Source organism: Pelodiscus sinensis, unplaced genomic scaffold (genome assembly GCF_049634645.1).
Source record: "Pelodiscus sinensis isolate JC-2024 unplaced genomic scaffold, ASM4963464v1 ctg34, whole genome shotgun sequence".
NCBI classification, from domain to species: domain Eukaryota; kingdom Metazoa; phylum Chordata; order Testudines; family Trionychidae; genus Pelodiscus; species Pelodiscus sinensis.
The window spans coordinates 5,075,426-5,098,931 of record NW_027465849.1 but is presented as its reverse complement, the minus strand read 5'-3'; the positions used below and the strand labels follow the sequence as shown (position 1 = coordinate 5,098,931).

General features: G+C 49.5%; 1 protein-coding gene across 1 annotated transcript; it reads left to right on the top strand.

Annotated features, from left to right (window-relative positions):
- The first annotated feature begins 3,972 nt into the window (after positions 1–3,972).
- Positions 3,973–22,615, top strand: THAP8 (THAP domain containing 8). The gene is made up of 4 exons (XM_075915104.1): positions 3,973–4,147; positions 8,375–8,567; positions 10,856–11,950; positions 22,067–22,615. The coding sequence occupies exons 1-4, from the start codon at positions 4,065–4,067 to the stop codon at positions 22,211–22,213; spliced, it is 1,518 nt and encodes a 505-aa protein (XP_075771219.1). The 5' UTR covers positions 3,973–4,064; the 3' UTR covers positions 22,214–22,615.
- The last annotated feature ends 891 nt before the right edge of the window (positions 22,616–23,506 follow it).

The window sequence follows — 23,506 nt, the reverse complement described above, 5'->3', positions numbered from 1 at the left end:
CTCTGACAGCAATGGCTACTTGGCAGCAAGGTGGGAATTTCAGGGACAGAGCATGGGATGGGGACATAAGAGAACTTGGGCAAGTCATTTAAGCCCAGAGCCTCAAAGGTATATGTAGATGCCTAATCTTATTGCCATCAGTGGGAGTTAGACACGTAAATAACTTTGAGAATCTACAGGGGGTAGCCAAGTTAGCTTGTTACAGAAAAAACAGCAAATGGTCTGGTAGCACTACCAGACCATGGTTTTTTTTTTTTTTTTTTTTTTTTTTAGAATCTGGGCTGTGCCCCTCTGTGCCTCAATTTCCCCATCTGTAAAATGGAGATGATACCGAATGCCTCTGTAAAGTGCTGTGGATGACAAGAGCTAGATGTTGTTATTATAGGGAGTCAGCATTTGAGCTCCAGCCACACAGGGTGCACCGAGGTAATTGCCCTGCTATAAGAGAGGAGGAGTCCTGAACCTCAGGGGCCAGATCAAGGCAAGCTACCAGCCACATCTGGCCTGTAGACCACATAGGTTCCTCACGCTTGCTTTAAAGTAATTATGCTGTTGGCTTCTGGGTAACCTCTAAAGTATCACAGAAGCTGTTTTATGCTGGCTTGGTAAATTTTAATATTGAAATAGCCACCAACTTTGGGGAGTGGCTCCCCCATTCTTTGCAGTTTGGCCCTAATTAAGTAACCTCAGCTGGTTCTCCTGGTCACAGTTGCCAGAGACCAATGTGGAAATGCTGTATAAGGTCCTGTTCCAGTCTCTTGAGGAATTAATACAGGTTGAACCTCTCTGGTCTAGCAACATTGTGGTCTGGCATGTTTTCACTTAGCTGTGGCTAAAGTTCCCACTGCTTCATAAATTTTGTTTACAGCCATTAGTCCTGGTTCTCAGTGTTCTATGCTGTTATTTAGCTCTAATTTACCCCTTAATTGTCTTCTAACAGCTCAATAAGCAGTGAAAGTGTTGGTAATGCTGCTAGAAAATATTGACTTCATGTGGTTTGGCAAATTCTCTGGTTCAGCACGGTTCTGAAGATGTCAGACTAAAGAGGTTCAACCTGTACAATTAATGGCTATAGCCCACCTTTTGAGATGGTACTGTGCCTTCACACCTGTTCACACATTACTGTACATAGCACTTGCTGTATTAAATGCTAGTTGTTGGGAATGTTAAAGTCTATGTAAAATAATGACAGTTTGGCATAGATGTTAAACAGAACTATGATAAAACATCTATTTTTATGGAACCTACTACAGTAATAATGCAAGTTTCTTGTAATAAAAATATAATAAATTGCAATAACAATGCAATGCAAGCATGGAAAATGCTGAGTGTGGAACTAGGAAACAAATCACACTTCAACAATCCAAATGTTATCAATCATGATTTTGGAAAATGGAGAATTTGTGATGGCTTGTTTTTATAACTTTCACAGAGATGATGACAGAACACATTAAAAATGGATGGTGATTTTATTTTAGTGGAGCACCTGTTCTATAGCTTGGAGCAACAGTTCCAGGGTGAATAGGTTATTGTTTTCTGAATGGAGAGTGGTGGCAGAGTCTTTATGAATTTTCATTTGTGAAACAATCAAGGAGAAATAGTACAAGAACTGGCTGTCTCCAAGTTATAATTTTTTTTATTAAACGTTGTTATATTCCATTTTGACCATTGCGGTTATGTAAAACAAGGGTTTTATCTCTGAATAGGAAGCTTCTTATGTGAAAGTGGTGATCACTATCCTATTAAAATTGAGTAGAGAGGAAACTAGTCTTTTAGGTGTAAGTTTCCAGGAGATTACACACTGCACCACAGAAACAAAAAATGCCTGCTACAAAAATTACTGCTGCACCAGAGAAATAAAGTGCATGTTTTAAAATTGGCACTAAGGATTCATTTCAATAGGATTCTCAAGATTTGAAGCTTTTTTGTATTTTAAAGAGGTTTGTTTGATCAACTTTGTGGTTTCCTTAGAAATAAATGATGCTCCAGTTTCAGTTGCAGTCTCTGGGTCATACTGCACTACACTTTCCAGGTCATACTGCACTACACTTTCCTTCTCTTTTATTCTGTCCTATCCTTGTATGCTGTTTCTTCTGGACTTTTCAGTATATACAAGCCTTGAATGTATTTTAGTGAGTGCTCATTCTGCTAACCATGCATCCAACCAGAGAATAACAAAAAGACAATAAGGCTGTGTCTAGACTGGCAAGTTTTTCCGGAAAATCAGCCGCTTTTCCGGAAAAACTTGACAGCTGTCTACACTGGCCGCTTGAATTTCTGCAAAAGCACTGACGATCTCATGTGTTCTTGCGGAAATACTATGCTGATTCCGTTACGGCAAAAGTCCTTTTGCGCAAAACTTTTGCGTAAAAGGGCCAGCGTAGACAGCTCAGATTTGTTTTTCGCAAAAAAGCCCCGATCGCGAAAATGGCGAGCGGGGCTTTTTTGCGGAAAAGCGCATCTAGACTGGCACGAACACTTTTCCGCAAAAAGTGCTTTTGTGGAAAAGTGTCCATGCCAATCTAGACGCTCTTTTCCAAAAATGCTTTTAACGGAAAAGTTTTCCGTTAAAATCATTTCCGGAAAATCATGCCAGTTTAGACGTAGCCTAAAAGTGTGGGGTGTCCCTCGTGCTTCTCAGCCCCCCCCCCCCTTCTCAGCTGCCTGTTCCCTCCTGTGATGACCCTGGAGATCAACTCCTCTCAGAACCACCCCTCCCCCTCCTGTGGTGCTACCCCCCCATCAACTCCTCTCAGAACCGCCCCTCCCCCTCCTGTGGTGCTACCCCCCCATCAACTCCTCTCAGAACCGCCCCTCCCCCTCCTGTGGTGCTACCCCCCCATCAACTCCTCTCAGAACCGCCCCTCCCCCTCCTGTGTTGCTACCCCCCATCAACTCCTCTCAGAACCGCCCCTCCCCATCCTGTGGTGACACCCCCCCATCAACTCCTCTCAGAACCGCCCCTCCCCCTCCTGTGGTGCTACCCCCCCCATCAACTCCTCTCAGAACCGCCCCTCCCCCTCCTGTGGTGACACCCCCCCATCAACTCCTCTCAGAACCGCCCCTCCCCCTCCTGTGGTGCTACCCCCCCATCAACTCCTCTCAGAACCGCCCCTCCCCCTCCTGTGGTGCTACCCCCCCCATCAACTCCTCTCAGAACTGCCCCTCCCCCTCCTGTGGTGACACCCCCCCATCAACTCCTCTCAGAACCGCCTCTCCCCCTCCTGTGGTGACACCCCCCCATCAACTCCTCTCAGAACCGCCCCTCCCCGAACTGCCCCTCCCCCTCCTGTGGTGCTACCCCCCCATCAACTCCTCTCAGAACCGCCCCTCCCCCTCCTGTGGTGCTACCCCCCCATCAACTCCTCTCAGAACCGCCCCTCCCCCCTCCTGTGGTGCTACCCCCCCATCAACTCCTCCCAGAACCGCCCCTCCCCCTCCTGTGGTGCTACCCCCCCATCAACTCCTCTCAGAACCGCCCCTCCCCCTCCTGTGGTGCTACCCCCCCATCAACTCCTCTCAGAACCGCCCCTCCCCCTCCTGTGGTGACACCCCCCCATCAACTCCTCTCAGAACCGCCCCTCCCCCTCCTGTGGTGCTACCCCCCCATCAACTCCTCCCAGAACCGCCCCTCCCCCTCCTGTGGTGCTACCCCCCCCATCAACTCCTCCCAGAACCGCCCCTCCCCCTCCTGTGGTGCTACCCCCCCATCAACTCCTCTCAGAACCGCCCCTCCCCCTCCTGTGGTGCTACCCCCCCATCAACTCCTCTCAGAACCGCCCCTCCCCCTCCTGTGGTGCTACCCCCCCCATCAACTCCTCTCAGAACCGCCCCTCCCCCTCCTGTGGTGCTACCCCCCCCCATCAACTCCTCTCAGAACCGCCCCTCCCCCCCCGTGGTGACGCCTCCCCTGCCGTTCTGTTGACATGGCGGGAATCACTCGGACGGGAGGGTGGGGGGAGGAGGGACAGGAGTCCCATACGTCACCACGCAGGACGCCCCCTGCGTGAGGGCGCGGCGCGGGTCACGTGCGAGGGGAGCCGGCCCGGCGCGGGCGAGCGACGATGCCCAAGTACTGCCGCGCGCCCAACTGCTCCAACTCCGCCGGACAGCGCCGGCCGGGCGGCGAGCGCCTCAGCTTCTATAGGTCAGAGCCTCGCGCGCGCGCGGCCTTACGTCAGCAGCCGTCGCCCCCTCTCTTCCCTTCCCCCCCCGCGGCAGCGCGCGCTGGCAACGGCAGGGGCAGGTAGCGGCGGGGCGGGGCAGAGGAGGGGTAGGGCACGGCGGGGGGGGGACACTGTGGAGTGGGCAGGAAGCAGTGGGGGGAGGGGCAGGAGGCAGTGAGGTGAAGGGGAGGACTGAGGATGTGGCAGGTGGTGGGGGGAGGGGGAAGACGAGTGGGCAGGAAGCAGTGGGCGTGGCCAGGAGGTGGGGGGAGGGGCAGGAGGCAGTGAGGTGAAGGGGAGGACTGAGGATGTGGCAGGTGGTGGGGGGAGGGGGAAGACGAGTGGGCAGGAAGCAGTGGGCGTGGCCAGGAGGTGGGGGGAGGGGCAGGAGGCAGTGAGGTGAAGGGGAGGACTGAGGATGTGGCAGGTGGGGGGGGGAGGAGATAGTGAGGGGAGGGGGAAGACTGGAGTGGGCAGGAAGCAGTGGGCGTGGCCAGGAGGTGGGGGGAGGGGCAGGAGGCAGTGAGGTGAAGGGGAGGACTGTGGATGTGGCAGGTGGGCAGGTGGAGATAGTGAGGGGAGGGGGAAGACTGGAGTGGGCAGGAAGCAGTGGGTGGGGGGAGGGGCAATGAGGTGAAGGGGAGGACTGTGGAGGTGGCAGGGGGAGGAAGCAGTGAGGGGAGTGGGAGGACTGTGGAGGTAGCAGCAGAGGGTTGGGGGCAGGGGAGAACTGCTGGGGAGACAAATAAGCTATAAAGGGATGGAGCAAGTCATGGCCCCTATTAAAGAGGATCGTTTGTCTGACATGATTATAGCGTCAGAGGGTAGCCAAGTTAGTCTATAACTAGAAAAACTTTTAAAAAAATGAATAGTCCAGCAGCACCTTAAGGACTAACAAAGCACGTAGATGGTATCATGAGCTTTTGTGGGCACAGCCCTCTTCCACAGATGACTGGAGTATTAACAGTTCAGATGATTATAGCAGCAAGTAAGTTTGTTAAGAGGGAGTGGAATTCTCCTCCCCCATTAGGGTGCTGTCAGTGGGTGAGGATCATGTGCTGGGTGTTGCCAGGTGCTGGCTGACACTTGCGGGGAAGGCAGGCTCTGTATTTAACAGCAATGAGCCTGAGTGCTGCATGGTTACAGGGTTGCTTACAACACCTGGGTGTAGCCGTAGTTAATGGGTCTTAGGCACTGTATGAAATGGGGCAGGGAAATGTCCTGTGAAGCAATAAACTTTCAGTGCATCTGTGACTATGGAATCTTCACAACTGCTCTGCAATGACTTTGCTGCAGTATCAGCATTTATATATAACAACAATGACCGTACTGGGTCAGACCAAAGGTCCATCCAGCCCAGTATCCTGTCTCCTGCCAGTGGCCAATGCCAGGTGCCCCAGAGAGAATAAACCCAACAGGTAATCCTCAAGTGATCCATCTCCTTTTGCCTGTTCCTGGCTTCTGACAAACAGGCTAAGGACACCATTCCTACCAACCCTGACTATTAAGCATACTATTAATACTAGACGATTTATCTGGCGTTCCTTGGGTCTTTAACTCAAATAAGTGGTTTTTTTTCCTTCATGTAAATCATTGCTCTGGGGTGAGGAGTTCAGTATGTAGGTTACCCTGGGGAGGGAGGACTACCCCAGGCCTCTCTCACTGCAGCAGTTTGGGGCCAGGCAAGAAGTGTCTATGGCCAGTGCCGGGGTGCATGTCCCCCAGCTGGGAGACAGACACACAAACACGCCTGCCTGTCCTCATTCCCATCTCTGGCCCCTTGCTGACTCCAGTGATCGTATACAGTATAAATGTTCCTGCTAACAGAACCCTCCCCTTCCGTATTATGAGACACAGTCACATTTCAGACACATCCTATTGTCCTGACACAGCTAGACCCTGGCCTTGGTTTAAGTTATAAGAGAGAGCAGTATACCAAATTGGTGGTTCTAGCGCTTACTATGTAGGAATTCTTGGACAAACAGACTCACTGACAGACCAACAAACTTTCTAAAATGTATAGTAGATATAAGACTCCTGAACATATGATGCATTGGTGCAAGTAAAATATACATATAGTCTGGTCTTGTGTACCTTCTCCTGCTCTATGCTGGATCAGACATCTGCACCAGTGACTAATACCTGAAGCTTCAAGGGAAGGCTAAAAATACACACCTGTAATACACCTGTGCGTTGCACTAAGGATTCCTACCTGAATCTGCAGTAATCAGTTGCTGCTCTGAGTATTAAGATTGATTGCTTCATCTTAGCAACTACTTAAATGTGAATTTTTTTTTATGCTTGTAAGAAAAAAATGTGAAGACATGGATTGTTCCTCGCAACTGGTTTAGTAGCATCCGTCCCTCTCATAGAAGGCAGAATTGTTTGTAGAAGTGCTAGTGGTATTGGTTTCTGGCTGAGCCTATGCAGCCTGCTACCTTGGGAGGTAGGGGAAGGAAGCGCATGGTGTCCAGTGTGATGGGGTGAGGTCACAGTCGACCCCTTGGGGGTGACTCCTGGGATGCTGACATGGCCACTGCCACTCGCCTCCCTGCTCTCAAGGATTCCTTACCGCCCGGTCCTGCTGAGCCAGCTCTGCTGGTCTCCCCCAGCCAAGGCCCCGAGCTAAGGTCCCTGCTCCCACTGAGGAGTCCCCTTTTCAGGTACAAGGAAAGTGCAGTGTAGGGCCCAGCTTCCTGGGATACCACTCCACAGATGGGAGCAAACCTCAAAGAATTAGATAAGGGTAAGCCACCTCTAACAATGAAAGGGGGAATGTACATACTGGTTGCCCCCCCTCCCCTCCAGATCACAATTATTAACACTGAGTTTGATTAAAAAATAAAAATGATTTTATTAAGTACAAGCAGTAGGATATAAGTGGTTATAAGTGAGAACAGACAGAGCAAAGTAGGTTACAAATAAAAAGAAACAAACGCTTAGCTAATTCTGCACTGAAACCTCAGCACAAAACTCTTTAAACTCACCCTAAAACCTCTTTTCCAGCTGCCCCTCCAAACCAGGGCTGTCTCCCCACCCTGATGTCTTCAGCTCCTTTCCTTTAGGTGCAGCCCAGCCAGAAAACCCAGAGCTCTGCTTTCCTATTCTTTTTGTTAAGGAGTTAGGCCCACTCCCTACCAACCCCTGCTCAGACTTAAGGACAGAAGAGATTGGTTAACAGTTGCTCATCAAGACTTTGAGGGTAACACCCTCCATGTCCCACATTCAGGGTACTTCTACATTGCAGAAATTTTCTGGGATACCTCTGGTATCCCAGAAAAACTCTGTCGCATCCAGGGAACGTGTTTGCTCTTTCACTTTTTTTTGTGGAAGTGCAGATGTGCTCTTTCAGAAGGAAGAAGGGATCTTCTGAAGGAGGGGGATTTTCCGAAATTTGGCCCAGTGTAGACTGGTCAAATTTTGGAAAAGCCTCTTCCGGAAAAAAAAATCGGAAAAAGCTGTAGTGTAGACCTAGTCTCACACATTTGAAACCCACAAAGTATTCCCAACTCCATATGTCTAATTTTACATACACAAATGATTCATACATCAAAGATAAGCAGAACCAGCGGATCATGACATGAAGATTGATAGGTTACATGAAATAATTCGTTCAAAACACCTTTAAGTTATGTATATTCATGTCCATAAGTCCATTTCATAAAGAATGGGGGGAGGGCGGTCTGTCACATCAAACATTTGGAATGCTGGAATACTGCCCTGGAATGGATATTCAGTCTCTGCCAGCAGAATCCTGGTGTCAGCTGCCATCTCATTACCTGTTATCTCTTTGGATATTTGATAGAACGTGGGCCAAGAGCAATGCCCTGGGAACAAAGTGTTCTCTAATCTTTTCCATCCATGCGTGGAATACATTTTTATGTGCACCAATGCATGTGTGAATGTGCACCACCAGTAGAAACAAAAAAACTTAGCTGTGCTAATCAGCTGAGCAGCATTTGAATCTCTCCTGAGCAGCCACACACACACACAGCTTACACGGAACACCACCAGGGAGTCATAGGCCCTTTTTTCTAGCTCTAGGGCTAACTCACTGCTTGAATTCTGGCAAATCCCTTCAACTTTCAGTGCATTGATTTCCCCACCTGTAAAATGGGGATCATAACATAGACCCGCCTCAAAGTGGGCTGTGAAGCTAAATCAATGCATGTTTGTGGTGCTGAAGACCTCTTGTGATGTACATGCAGGTTTCCCTTGCATAATCCGGAACGACTCCACCAATGGCTCTCTCAGATGAAACAAGAGAAGTGGGTACCTACCAGATACCAGCATTTATGCAGCGAGCATTTTGCTCCATCATGTTTCGAGTACAGGTGGGGGGTTCGCTATCTAAAGCCTGATGCTGTCCCCACCATCTTTCAACTGTCTGAAAACCCCCTGGTAAGTTCTTGGTCATCAGCTGATGTGGGGACTCAGTGGGGAATGCTTGGGAGAGGGTTTTACAAAATCACTGACTTGGGGAGGGAGCATGGCTGAGTAGTTAGTGTAGAGAACAGAGTTCTATTTCTAACTCTTGGAAGGAATTATCCCCACTTTTGTATTTGGGAAAACTGCAGCATAGAACTATGAAGGGACTCAAAGAGCTTTTGAGTTATATTCCCCAGAAAGTGGGGTCCAATGGTTAGAGCATGCGGGGCTGGGTTTTATTCCCAACTTTGTTACTGACTGTGTGACCTTGGATAAGTCTCTTCCCCTCTGTAGCCTAGTCGTCCCAACATAAAACAGGAAGGCTGTGTCTAGACTGGCAAGTTTTTCCGCAAAATCATCTGCTTTTGCGGAAAAACTTGCCAGCTGTCTACACTGGCCGCTTGAATTTCCGGAAAAGCACTGACGATCTCATGTAAGATCATCAGTGCTTTTCTGGAAATACTATGCTGCTCCCGTTCGGGCAAAAGTCTTTTTCTGAAAGACTTTTGCGCAAAATGGCCAGTGTAGACAGCACAGTACTGTTTTCCGCAAAAAAGCCCCGATCGCGAAAATGGCGATCGGGGCTTTTTTGCGGAAAACTGCGTCTAGATTGGCCACGGACACTTTTCCGCAAAAAGTGCTTTTGCAGAAAAGCGTCCTGCCAATCTAGACGTGCTTTTCCGAAAATGCTTTTAACGGAAAACTTTTGTAAAACCCTCTCCCAAAACTTTTTCGTTAAAAGCATTTTCAGAAAATCATGCCAGTGTAGACGTAGCCGAAGAATGATACTGTTCCGTGGTTACATAATTAGATGCGTTTTAACATCCCTAGTGTAAATCTGGCAAGATAATTAGAAACCAGCCTAGTCACTGCCAGGCGTGCCCACTTGTTTATCAGGCTACTCACAGTCTTTCATGCCCTTAGCTCCCAGCGCAAAGAGTTCGAGTATAAACATCTGTCATGTGACTCTTAACAAGGATAATAGCAATGGAAGTAAATAATTGCCTAACTGGAACTAGGAAGGGGAAGGGAGGAGTATATGAATGTGTCTGACTGTGCATGCCTGTGCAAGATGCTGGATTGACGACTCAGGACCCCAGAGGCAGGCTTTTGACAGCAGTTTAAGTACAGGCAGTTCCTGCAAAGCCCTGGGAATGGGAGATAGTAATGCAGTTGCGTATCTGGCCAGTAGGAAAACCTAAAGCCACTTGGCACTGTTCTAAGGTGTAAAGGAGCCTCAAAGTGAGCAGAAACAGCTGCTTAAGCCTCCCTCTTGTCAGAGGTCTCCCCAGCTGACATAGAGCAGGTGTAAGGTCCCCGAGTGCAACAACAGGCATGGGGGTAGATCAGGGCAGGGCCAGCGCACACAACACTGTGACTGTTCTCTGGTCTCATAGGCCAGGAGTGGGCAGTAATTTTTGCATGAATTTTGGTACATGGTCACTGGCTGGCTCCAGGTCTCCCGGAAGGGGTGTGGTCTCGGATAGAAGGTGTGGGGCTACAGAGAGAGCGTGTGACTCTGCAAGAGAGACACAGTGCGAGACAGACTTTGTGACACAGATTGTGTGTGTGTGGTGCAGAGATATAGGTGAGTGTGTGTGGTACAGAGATTGTGTGGCACAGGCTGGGTGTGTATGACAGTGACACCAGGTGTGTGCTGGCTGCTGCTGGGTAGGTTTCTGAGAGAACCCGCATGCTGTCTCTTTTAGATGTCCTGCTTTGTTGTCTCCCCCCTCCTCCCTTTGCAGAGATGAGGTATGGAGGGGAAGTGTGTGTATGAAATCTTAGAAACAGTGCACTCCTTCTTAAGACAGACTCCTGGGAGCAGCTCTGCTGCAGGATGGAGCAAGGTGGGGGGAGGGGCAGCTGAACACAGGCTGCTGGCTATAAGTATGCATACGCTGCTAATCAGCTGGATGGGCTGGAGAGAAATTCTTGGTGGGCTGGATCCAGCTCCCGGGCCTGATTTTGCCCATGTCTGTCATAGGCCCTGTAGGGGGTAGATGGGGTTGTGGCCAGAGTGCACTGTTTTGTGTCATTTCTGCTCCCCAAGGCCCATAGGAGAAAGAGCATAACAGGTCACCCCAATGCTGCTGTAATGGACGCTAGAAGCTAGGTGGGGCTCTCCCACAGCATAGGGGAATGCAAAGGGAGCTTCTAGCCACCTCTTCCTCCTGCCCTAACCAGGGCAGGTAATGGGGCTTCCTCACCATTGCATTGTTCTTCAGAAGCAAACATGTTGTTTCTTTGGTGGCTTGCAGAAACGGGAGAATCCTGCCCGGCCTTCATGTGAAACACAGGCCAAGAAGCTAATTGTTGAGAGCAGCACGGACAGGACTTTGCAGGGGCCACAGGCCATGGCTACCCACCCCACTCATGACACACTGGAAGCTCTCGCCATAGCTATCGACCCAGGTCTGTCCTCTGCCCCGATCTACGTGGAAGCTCAGCCCTCTGTCTCGGATCTGGACCTCCAAGCCCTCTCCTCCCCACTGGTTGGGGCAGTGAACCTGATGCCTCTTGTTCAGATCGTGGAGCCACTCAACGCTGTGGCACTGGCTGTGGCCACCCCCTCGGAGGGTGTAGAGTCCATTCCCGTCCATCTCCCGGGCCAGCCGTTCTCTTCCACCGTGGAGCAGCATGTGGATTTCTCTGTCGAGGCCGCTCCAGACTCTTTTGTGGCAGATGTGCCTGAGCACTTTGCCACAGAGATCATGGTCTCTTGTGAGGACGCTGCTGTGGTGGCCCAGCCTGAAGGCACCTTTGCTGCTGAGCAGTCGCATACGCTGATGGCCACGGTGGACCAAAAGGAGATCTCCAGCCAGGGCACCCTCTTCGTTGAGAATGTGTCCATCCAGCCCCTCCTGGAAACCGATCCCTCCACCGCAGCTGTCCTCAGCTCCCTGCAGGTGTCGACCACCCAAATGGTGGCGTATTTTGAGACCATCCCCACAGCACCGGTGGTGTCCTCCTGTGCCATGGGGCCACTGACCTCCAGTGCCTCGCCTCCCGAAACGGTTTTGTCCTCAGCCCTGACAGTGCCCATCGTTTCCACAGTGCCCATTGTGTCGAACTACGCCACAGGCTCTTTGGATGATGATTCTTCGTCTTCCACCATCGAGGTGGAGCTCTGTGCCGAAGCCCTGGAGGAGCAACTTGAGGAGCACCGCTACCACAAGAACGAGCTGACCACCGAGCAGCTGGTCGACCTGGTAATGGGCCTGCAGAAGAAGGTCAAGGTGCTGCAGCAGAGGCACCGGCGTCACTGCACTAAACTGGAAGCCATGGAGGGTGTCGTAGAGCAGCTGAGGAAGGAGAGCCTCGTGTCGGAGGAGAAACTCAAGCTGTTGGAGATGGTAGGTTGGGCACCTCTAAGGAGAGTGGGGAGAGGGCTTGACTCCCTGCTTGCCTGTCTACGGGTATGTTGATGCTTGCCAGGTATCTCATCACCCTTAGCATGAGGCAGTATTGTCTGTCCCTGCTGTAGGTAAGCTTTCTGAAACTACCAGCCCCTAGGAGCACATTCTCTGCCTTCCAGGTCTCCGCATGCTCTGCTGTCTCTGCACAGGTTAGTGATAGACATGCACAATAACGCCCAGGTCCGTAGCATGTACCCAGCTCTGTTTTCTGAACACTTGACAGCTCTTAGATCCACTATTCCCATAAAGCAGCTTGTAAGACTCAATTCATGATCACCACTTTACTTCTCTCTCTCCCATCCACCACCTAGGCATCTATATTGATGATAAACTTAGTCTTGTTTTCACTATGTTCAGAAATTCCAGTGATAGTAGATAAAAATGTTGGAAACAAATAGTCGCAGAATCATAACACACTTTCTAGAGATTAAATTTAACTAGCACATGGCATTCCCACAAAACCCACCAATGAACCCCCTTGATAGACATCTTTGCACTGAGGGATAGCCAACGAAGACAAGATAGCCTACCCCAAGTCCTTTCCTCAGTGTTTTCAACCAGTATGGTTGAGATCCCTTCTCGTAAGATGAAGCCCCTGTGAGCTTGTTCTTACAGAATGAAGGAATAAGGGGGATGTGTGTCTATAAGCGCCCTTTAGAAATAGTCCTCCAAACCCTTGTTTTAGTTTGCCAACTGGATAAACCCCCTATGGCTTAATTTTTCAGTGTGTTGCTTTCCTGTTGATTTCATTTCTCTCCATTGGTATTCGTCTCAGTATGTGAATGGCCTCCATTGTGAAGCTTACAATGCTTCATTTGCATGTAGCCAAATCAGAGAGAGAAATGTTTCTTAGCTCCTTTATGGTGGATCTAAGGCAAGTCACCTTATGTTGCTTTACAAACATAATTTTTGTACAGAAATGTAACTCCTTAAGGGTACCCTATATGTGCATCTCACAATGATCAAAGGGACCAGTATGAAACCAGCTTCCAGTAGAAACCTTATATGGACCTTTGATGAACTAGAATGTAATACAGACCCAGGAACCTTTGTGCCCTCTGCCAATTGGCAGCAGGAGATCCCTGGGTCTCATTCGTGTATGCATCCATGGGTGTGAATGCAGTATGTGTAAGATGTATCTGTGCCTGTTGCATTCAGGGAGGCTTGTAGGCTAGCTGGAGTACAGCTACAAGACGTGTGGCTGCAGTGCAGACATACCCACAGGTGCTGTCATGGTAGTATCCTTGCACCACACAATCTTTCATGTCCTTTGAGACAGCGCAGGGCACTTATCCCCCGTGTACAGGTGGGGGACTGAGGCATGGAGAGGCTAAGTGACTTGCCTGAGGTCATAGAGGATGCCTGTGGCTGTCTCCCCCAAGCCCTAAGCTAGTGCTTTAAACCACTGGACCACCCTTCTAAGTAGCTGTATCCTGTACAGTGATTTAGGAGTCTGCACTGCCTCTCACAGCTATGGGCCTTTAGCTCAAGCAGAAGCAACTTATATAGTTAGAGCTAGGGGTCTCATGTTCAATCCCCACAAACAGCCTGAGCAGGATGTCATTATAGGCTCTGAATGCCCCATGTGTGGGAATGCACAACGAGGAATTTTTTCTTGCTTTAGGAACAGATTGTATGGCCTCTTGTTCCCTGTACTGTATGCAGAGATAGATTCACTTTTCTTAGTTGAACAGCTCCACGGAAGATGGGGCTAAGTGTGTTTTTGTGGGGACTAGGTGTTGCTGTTCCAAATGGTGGTGTTGCTGCTTGGCAGGGGTGGCAGCAATTTTTGGTGGAGGGGATCACTCCAAAATTTTGGAAAGTGGTCAAGGGCAGCACTTTTCTGTGGAGGAGGTGCGGGGTCTGGGATGGAGGTTGGGTGCAGAAGGGCACAAGGGTAAGGGAGTGGGGTGCAGGAGATGTTGTGAGGTCTGAGAGGGAGTTTGGGTGAAGTAGGGGGTTGTGACCTGGGTCAGGGGATTGGGGTGTAGGGTAAGGGAGGGAGTATGGGAGCAGGGGAGGTGTCTGGTTTTGGGGAGGAGTTCTAGGAGGAGGTGCAAAGTCTGGGGGGAAGAGGAAAAGAGGATGCAGACCGCAGAGGGTTTGGGTGGTGACCTGGGGCAGAGGAATGGGGTGCAGGGTCTGGGAGGCTGTTTGGGTGCGCTAGAGAATTCTGACCTGGGGGAGGGGTGTAGAAGGGGTTACAGGATCTGGGAGGGAGTTATGACCTGGGGTGGCGGGGTGCAAAGAGTTTGGATGGTGACCTGAGTGAGGGAGTTGGGGTGCAGGAGGCAGTGGGGTGCCGGAGGCAGTCTCTGGGTGGGATGCGCTTAGCTATGCAGCTCCCAGCCCTGCAGCGCCCCAAAGCAGGTTGGACTCCTCCCTGATGCAGCCCCAGATCACTTTAAATTGCAGGCTGCTCTCTCCCCGCGGCTCTCAGCTCCCGGTGGGGGAAGAGGCTTGTGCTGCTGCAACCCCCCAGGCCAAACTCAGTTCCTGTTGGCTGGTTGTTTCCAGCCACTAGGAGCTGAGGATTGGGTTGGGGTCAGGGAGATCACATGAAATCCGCCCCTCCCTGCAGAATAGAGAGCCCACAGACTTGGCTTTAAACCATGGCAGATATGTGTCTGAGGGTCCCTGCAGAGTGGTCCGCGGGCCAGATCCGGTAGCTTGGGGGGCCAGATCCAGTGTCTGGACAGTATTTTTCCCAGGCCTGTGCTATGGGATTCAAGGCTACAACAGCCATTTGAATGTTGTTCCCATGTGGCTGCCCTGTATGAGAAGCAGGGGGAGAGAGCTTTTGCTGCAAGCAGGGGTTTGCATGCCAAGTCGAACCACTGACTCTTATGTCTCATTGACCTACAACCCCTTGGTTGCAGGTCAGTGAGACATAGGCAGCAAGGCGGGGGTTAGTCGATAGGATTAACTGAGAAGCCCAGGCTTATTGGTTAATCATGTAGTCAACTACATGTTGGCATTCTCAGTTACTAACTGGCCAGTCAGGCACACACCTTATTTGAAACTGGAAATACACAATCAGACAGCAGCAGAGACAAAAGGAAAAACTCGCATACAGTATAGTGCTGTGTTAAAGGTAAGCTACTAAAAAAAAGGGAAACCATTATTTTTCTTCATAGGAAAACACTGTATTAAGTCAGTGTTCATTTGTGAACTTTTGAAAGAACAACCATAAAGTTTTGTTCGCTCCCTTTATCAGTGAAAGAGAGAGATGCACAATTGTTGTCTCGTCATTCCCCCTCCCCCCGGTAACAATGATTTACACTGGGCTTAATAATGAACAAACGTGATTTTATTAAATACAAAAAGTAGGATTTATGTTGTTGCAAGTGATAACAGACAGATCGAAGTAAATTACTATAAAGCTAAGTAAAACAAAAAATGTCAGCTAAGCTTAATACGCCAAGAAACTTAGAGGAAAATTACCTCATCCAAAATGGGTTCCAGCACCAGGTTACCTGTCCACATGTTTTGGCAGGACCAGTCATAATCCAGGTTTACAGGAAAAGCAAGACTATTCAAAGATCATTGTCCCAAGTTCTGGGCCTTTTAAGTTCCTTGAGTTACTAATTGCCTTCATTAGCACATCTGGATATATAAGCAGACTTAGACTTCATATTTCTAACTTCTAATACAGGAAAGATATGCGCACACAAATATAATGTACATATTCAGCAGATTGCAAGCTTTTCAATGATAGGTTACATGCCACATTATGCATATAGCATATTTGAGACCGGCATGTTCATATTGAAAAGCAAATTTTTACAAAGAATATGGGGGTGCAATGTCACAGCAATTGATGGATCTATCTTCCATGAACTTATCTAATTCTTTTTTGAACCATGTCGTAGGCTTGGCCTTCACAACATCCCCTGGCAAAGAGTTCCACAGGTTAACTGATTGCTGGAAGAATTCTTCTGTCAACCTAGCACTGTCCACACCAGAGTTTTACTTAACTACATCGCTTGGTGTGGCTCTTTCATGCTCCTGAACTTTCTAGCATAGAGCTGGCCTGTGCTATGGGACCTTTCCAGCCTCAGTTGTGGATGAATGGAAGTCGTAGCCCTTCACAGCTTTCAGTCTGGCACTGAATTGGTGTAGAAGGGTAAGCAGAATCCTTCATTGATTACTGTGGCAGGGAAATGTCACAATAAAAAATGTCTGGACTCAACCATTCAGTATCTTGTAATGGGGGTATAGTTGGGTCAGAACTTTGTGTGGGGGAGAAGGTCTCAAAGCTTGTGACTCACTGGCCTTGAGTTCATTCCCCTTTGGAAGCAAACAAACTTTCCTGTTGGTGCTGCTGCAGCTCTGGCAGTACTACCCCTGCTGCACACTCAGGTTGAGTCCCACCATCCTGGGCTCTGTCTGCTTGGGGGCTCCGACCCTTTCTTATCTTTCTGCCTGGGCCCAAGGAACATGCCGCAGAAGCAAACGACACTCCATGGTCCACCTGCCTTAGGCCCCTGAAGACCAGTGCTGGCCCCTTGCAATATGCACCCCAGTTACTCAAGTCCACCCTCTTCCAGAGCATCACCCTCTCTGCTGTTTGACTCCTCAGGGGCACGAGACCGTTGATGTGCACAACACCGAGACTTTAACAAAAGGGATCTAAAACAATCACTCTGTGCTTTAGGCTGCACAAAAGACACACAGATCCAGATAAAACATAAACACCTGCACGCATTCCCTGCATCAGTTTCCTCACCCCTCTGAAAGATTCTTTGAGCTTCGATTGGAGTAAAAAAGTATGAGGAGCCTTTTATTGACTTTTTGGGCTGAGAAATGACACACAATTTAAACCTTTAAGCCAGGCACTTGTGCGGCTGCTCAGGAGATTCATATGCCACCCAGCTCGTTAGCAGAGTGCCCACAGCTAGGTTTCCTTTCCGTTGTTGGTGCACATTCACACATGCACATAATTTATTCTGCACATGGATGGAAAAAATTAGTTAGAACATTGTACAGAACCATCCTCTTATAGTGCGTGGCTTTTCCTCTGAGCTATAGTCTCTTTTTCCTCTCCAGAGAGCTCCCCTACCCTGACCAGTGCTGCACTCAGAAAAGCTGTCCCCTGCCATGAAAGTATGTTTCTTTTTTCCCCTCTCTATGGTCTCTGAGTTCATAAGGCTTAGCAGTAACATGAAGTTTGTTTCTCCCCTGCTGAGGAGTTCCAGTGCTCCAAACCAAAGGCCTCTTTGGAGGTGCTATAGAAAGCCAGTCCTGAGGTGCTCCCATTTAAATGAAACATTCAGGTCAATGACTGTCCTTGGTCTGGAAGAGAGGCAGTTAGCCCAGTGATACAGCAATATCATTAGATCAGCCAATACTTAGATTCCTCACTGTTACAGAATTCCATTCTTGCAAACAACACAAGCTAGACAAGTGGCTCAGGTGCCAGCACGGGGTACAGGAGACCCAAGTTCAGTTCTCTGCACTGCTACAGACCCCCTGTATGACCTAGCACAAGTCTCTTCCCTCTTTGGATATTGATTCCCTGTGTGCATGATGGGGATAATAGTAAATCTGAGAACTTTCTGCATCTCCCCTGCCCCTTGTTCAGCTGTGAATTCTCCACGCGGTGGAGCTGGGTTGTTCAGAACCCCGTCTGCAATCCTAAGGAGAAAGGTCTTCCCATTGACCTATGCCATAACCTTCTATGCCCAGCTGTCTTTTGTGGGAGTGGTTTGCATCAGACCTGAAATGCTGAATCAGCAGTGGTTCTTGATTAGCATGCCCGTTCTGAGGTGTGTTCGGTCATGATCCTCTCCCGTCACTGGGCTGGAATGCAAAAAGATTCACACAAAGCTCTTGTATTAGGAGGATTTTAATGGTGAACCTTGAAGTTTCCCTTTACGCATAAACGTCTTGAGGTGGGATGTTTTTTTTTTTTAATTAAGAATTTTAGCATGATAGCTGAGTTTTCTTTTTGCAGGGAAGGGGCTCGGGGGGGCGGGTAAGGGGAGGGAGGGCTTCCCTTCCCTCCCACTCCTGCAAGGGATCCCCCCCTTTCCTCTGGTCCTACACGTCTCCTTAACTATAAAGGAGGCATTGCTTGCAGTGTATGGCTCCAGACTGCCAGACACTGTTCCCTGCTGCAGCCAGCCTATTCAGGGAACCCCGGGGAAGGAGGAGGAGAGAAGATGCTGGCCTGCTGTGGCCTCCCCTTCCTCCCAAAAGGTGTCCCATGAAAGAAGGCTTGGGGGCTACCCTTCCCTCCTGCTCTGGGAACAGATTTCCCTCCACCCACCTCTGGTCCTGCATGCCTCCTTACCAGCGAAAGGAGTTTTGCTGGCAGCCTGTAGAGACTGGGAAGCAGCTCCATCCTCTTTTTCACTGCCGCCTCCTGAAATGCCGCAGGCCTCCAGCACCTGGAGTTCCCTCCCGCCAGGTCTCCTGCGCACGCCTCTCCCATGTGCAGGAGAGGAACCGGAAGTATGCAGCAATGCGGCTCCCAGGACCCCCCCCACAGCGTTTCACGGCTGTGGGGACCTGCCGCCCTCCCCCCCTCAAGGGCCAGATGAAATTGTTTGGCATCTGGATCTGGCCTGGGGGCCGGAGGTTCCCCATCTCTGAACTAGATAAATACATGTGGAGGGAATGTATCCTCTTGTCCTTCAGGTTGCAGATTGAAATCAAATCTCTTCACACCGCTGTACACAAGCATCTCTACCACGTGTTTCATTGAATGCAGTACAAAGTAGGCATCTTCTTTGCTCATAAATCTGTTCTTCCAGAGCAGTCTGTCCCCCAGAACTCCCATTCGTCTGCTATCAGGGTCACACCCATAGCTCCTTCCCCAGGTGCTCTTGCCTAGCCGCTGTTAGCAGCCAGGGCTGTTTCTCAGTTTGTGGCCTAACTCTTGATGTGACATGCAACCTGTTTCCTTGGACAGTCATCCAGCCATGTCTGCAGCTGCCTTCGCTACATCAAGGAGCTTTTTTTAGCCTAAAAGGGAGTGCTTGGCCAGATCCCTTGGCTAAAATGATGTCTGTGTGTTTGTTTGGATCCAAGATTTGTTTGCTGGTAGCCTTTAGTCCTTTCAGCATAACAGTATTTTTACTTAAAAAAACAACAAATGGTCTGGTATCACTTTATAGACTAACAAAACACATAGATGGTATCATGAGCTTTCGTGGGCAGAGCCCACTTCTTCAGATGACTGGAGTTAGCTCTGGTCATCTGAAGAAGTGGGCTCTGCCCACAAAAGCTCATGATACCATCTACGTGTTTTGTTAGTCTATAAAGTGATACCAGACCATTTGTTGTTTTTTTCAGTAACAGACTAACTCGGCTACCCCCTGAAGTATTTTTACCCTCGCTCTTTTTCCTGTAGCATTCTGGAGTAGAGGGTATGGGAGAGGTAGGTGAAGCAGAATTATATTGCATTAAGCATGATCTGTTACCCTGGCCAGGCTAAGATCATAGCATCATGGAAGATTAGGGTAGGAAGAAGGGATGTGACAGTTTTAACCGGTAAGCATGCCCTTAATGGGTGATGCTGAGTGGTTTCAGTTAACCAGTGAGGGCTGGAGCAGCTCCCTGCCCACCAAGCATTTGGAGCAGCCCCTGTCTGTGGCAAGCCCAGCATGTCCCTGGCAGAAGTAGCCTCTGTCTGCCGCTGCGGCAGGGAAGGGTGACCCACTTAATTGGTTAACTGGTTAAACGTGAAGTAAACTTCACATTTAACCGGTTAACCAATTATACAGGAAGAGTAGGAAGAGACCTCAGTAGGTCATCCAGTCCAACAGTGCTCAAAGCAGGACCAACCCCAACTAATTCCTAACAAGATAATGCAGTTGTCCCCTCTAGCCTGAAAAAAGAAATCGGCTGATCTGTGGACGTGATGGTTCTGCCCTTGGAGAAACTGACCCGATTGGCTTCCCTTATTGCCACTCTTAATCCATGATAGTTACAGCATTGAAATCCAGACCCTACCTTGTTCCCATGTTGATGAATGGCTTGAGGCCTTGAATAGAGGAGTGGCAGTGTCTTGCTTCTAGGCCAGAGGTTTAAATGGAGGTTTCAGACCTATGCCTGCGGTTCCCCTCACAAAGAGGCCTTTTCCTCACAGCCTGGGCAAGAGAGGCCAAGGAATGTACAGGTCACTGAGACTGAACTCCTGTGTCACTTCCCTTCTCTGTGATCTGCAGGATCCACTCTAGGTCTGAGAGGGGAGAGTTCAGCCTGCAGGGTCCTATGGTCTTTGGCTTCTCTGCTGAGGCTGTCAACGAGGGGTCTAAGCACACCTCTGGTTTCTGCACTGTTGTTTGCTAGCCACTGGAGTAAGACCCACTAAGCTTGTTTTGTCCAGGGGCCATTAGACTGTCAGATGGGAATGACTTGTTCATTGTTACCCGGGGCTGGATCTAATAAGCAATCTGCAGCTAGCGGCACAGAGTCTAATGCAGGGAGGGTAATAATTTTTGCAGAGGCAGCACTCCATTAATTTTGATAAGTCAGGAGCCAGCTCTGGGCCCCTAGAAGGAGTGGAGAAGAGATTGAGAGAGAGAAAGAATGAAAGAGAAAGAGGTGTGTGTGTGTGTGTGTGTGTGTGTGTGTGTGTGTGTGTGTGTGTGTGTGTGTGTGAGAGAGAGAGAGAGAGAGAGAGAGAGAGAGAGAGAGAGAGAGAGAGAGAGAGAGAGAGAGAGAGAGAGAGAGAGAGAGAGAGAGAGAGAGAGAGAGAGAGAGAGAGAGAGAGAGAGAGAGAGAGAGAGAGAGAGAGAGAGAGAGAGAGAGAGAGAGAGAGAGAGAGAGAGAGAGAGAGAGAGAGACTTTGTGACACAGATGGCATATACCATGTTAGTGAATTGCAGGTTTATGAGCCCTTTATGTTGTGGCTTATTGCCATCAAGTGCCAGCAATGTCCCTCTGCCATGTACATTGGCCAGACTGGACAGTCTCTGCACCAAAGGATAAATGGACACAAATCAGGCATCACACATGTAACACACACACCTGTACGGGAACATTTTAACCTCCCTAGACATTTAGGATTTAAAAGCAGCTATTCTAGAAAGAATTTTATCACCCAATTACAGAGGGAGACAGCTGAACTGGAGTTCATTTACAAGTTCACCACAATCAACTTGGGCTTGATTAAAGATCTTAGCTGGTTAACGAACTAAAAAGGCAATTTCCCTCTCTTTGATATTTGCATTTCCCCATCACATGCTACAAATGAGACCCATCCAGCCTGAGTTAATTAGTTTCATTATCACTGGTCCTACAATTGAGAGGTAATTTCTTTTGCTGTTATATGTACCCTGGATTCTGTAATTTCCACTCCAACTCCTCTGATGAAGCGGGTTTTACCCACGAAAGCGCATGACCTAATAAATGAGTGAGTCTCTAAAGTGCCACAGGACTGCTCATTGTTTTTAACATTACCGATTCACACTGCTGCCCCTCTGAGACTTTTTCATGTGTTATATGAAACGAATAGGAGGGACCGAGGGGCACCAGTGCCCAAGACCACAGCAGTGGCAGGGAAATGGTTAAGTGAGAGAGACCAAGATCTTCTTGACAAGTGATCTGCCTCTAATGCTGCAAAGGAAGGCAAAAAACTCTAATGCTGCCAGTCTGACCTGGGGAAGATTCCTTCTCATCTTTACATTTGGTGACCAGTTCCACCCTGAGCAGCAAGAACCAGCTAGCCAAGCACAAGACAATGTGTCTACACTGCAGTACAAAACCCCATAGCACTAAGTCTCGGCACCCAGGTCTATTGACGTGAGCTGCAGGGCTAAATTTGCAGTGTAGGTGCTCGACAGGAGCCCAGGCTCTGAGACCCACTGCCTTGCAGGGTTTGAGTCTGGGTTCCAGTCCAAGCCTGACCGTTTATGCTGCAATTTTGAGGCTCCCCTTCCGAGTCAGCCAATACCCAGCCATGGCCATGCTGTGGATCTTTCATTGCAACGTAAAATACACAGAAATGCCACCTCTGAGCCCCGGTCCAGCCTGTCACGTAAGCAGTACTGCAGGAAAACATCCGCCGGCAAAACCTTTACCTTCCCTCTTGCTCTCCCCCAGGCTTGCCTGCAGTCCAGCACCGTGATGCCAGAAAGTGGCAGCACAGTTGCCATCATCTGCCAGGAGGAAGACCGGGCTCTAGTGTATGCTGTTCCCCAGCTCCCGGAGGAAGGGAATGAGAGAATCATCCACGTGGAAGAGCAGTAACCAGAGACCCACGCGCTAGAGCCCTCCATGCTCTGCTGCAGAGCTGCACATTCAGGGATCGCTCAGGTTGCTCTCCCCTTCCACAGGAGTGACAATTCCAGTGGTGTTGGCAATGGCGCGACATCTGTGCATTCAATGGCCTTAATGCTGTAGCACCTTATTTCGGTGGGGATGGAGAGGTGGGTGTTTCAAGTTGGAATGATTGATTGTAAAGGGTCTTTTCTTGGGGGAGCAAGTTGCAGGCTATGGTCATGCATCCAATGCCCCGAGCATCAGCACCAGGGTAATAACCACTGATTAAAAGCTGATCTTGCCTTAGTTACTCATGTACTCACTCTGCCTGCGTATAAGCTGGTTGCTTTGGTGAGAGAGACAATGAAAATAAACGGGGTGTGTGTATAAGCCAAGCCAACTTTCCCTTTCTTAAGCTGCTGAAAACCACCTCTCAGATCTCTGCTTTGCTGCTGCCCTGTGTCTGCTGCCTTCTTGGCTCTGTTGGAGCAGTTAACCTAACCGACCCCCTGGGTCATCCTTTTAATAAGCCGCTCCCTCACATTGCTGCTGTGGCATCTTAACACATTTCTCAGCCCATGCCTAAGTGTCTGTGCAAACAGGAAATGGAGTGAGCAGACTGAACTAGCAATGCTGGGCTAGAAATATTGAGGATACCTCTGTGTGGTATCTGGACTGCTGAGGTCCTGGTGGGATGTGGGGGAGCTGTATCAATTAACACAGACCAGCTGTGTTGTCATCCAAACTGCTGTAGTTACAAAATTCTCTGCCCATGTCCTGGGCTTTGTGCAGCTTGCCATGATATTTAAATGGCTTGTTCTAGGCAGTATTGGCAATCCCAAGCTCACCCTCTGGCAGACGGGAAGCAGAGAGGGTCCAAACTGTGGGGAGTTATGAAAGGAGCATCAATCCCTTCCCCGCCCAGAATCAGGCAACCTCTGGGTGGCTGTGGGATCAGTACAGGGCTGGGGGCTCAGCTTCCTCCAGCTGGAAGAAGTTTTTCACTTCCTAGTCAGGTCACATGGTGGCTACCCAGCTGCGCCTGGGACGGGGCAGCCACCAGCCATTCCCCTGGGAGCAGCTGGGGCACAGCAGCATGGCTCTGCTGAGGAAGTGAGCGGGACTGACATTTTTAGTGCCCGCCCACACAGGTAGAGGGAGCCCTGCCCAGGACCCCTTGTTCTTGCAGATACGTGGCGATCCCTGAGACTTGCAGTGAGAGACAGACCCATCGAACCCTTCCCCACACTCAACAGAACCGCCAGGATGATTTCAATGTTT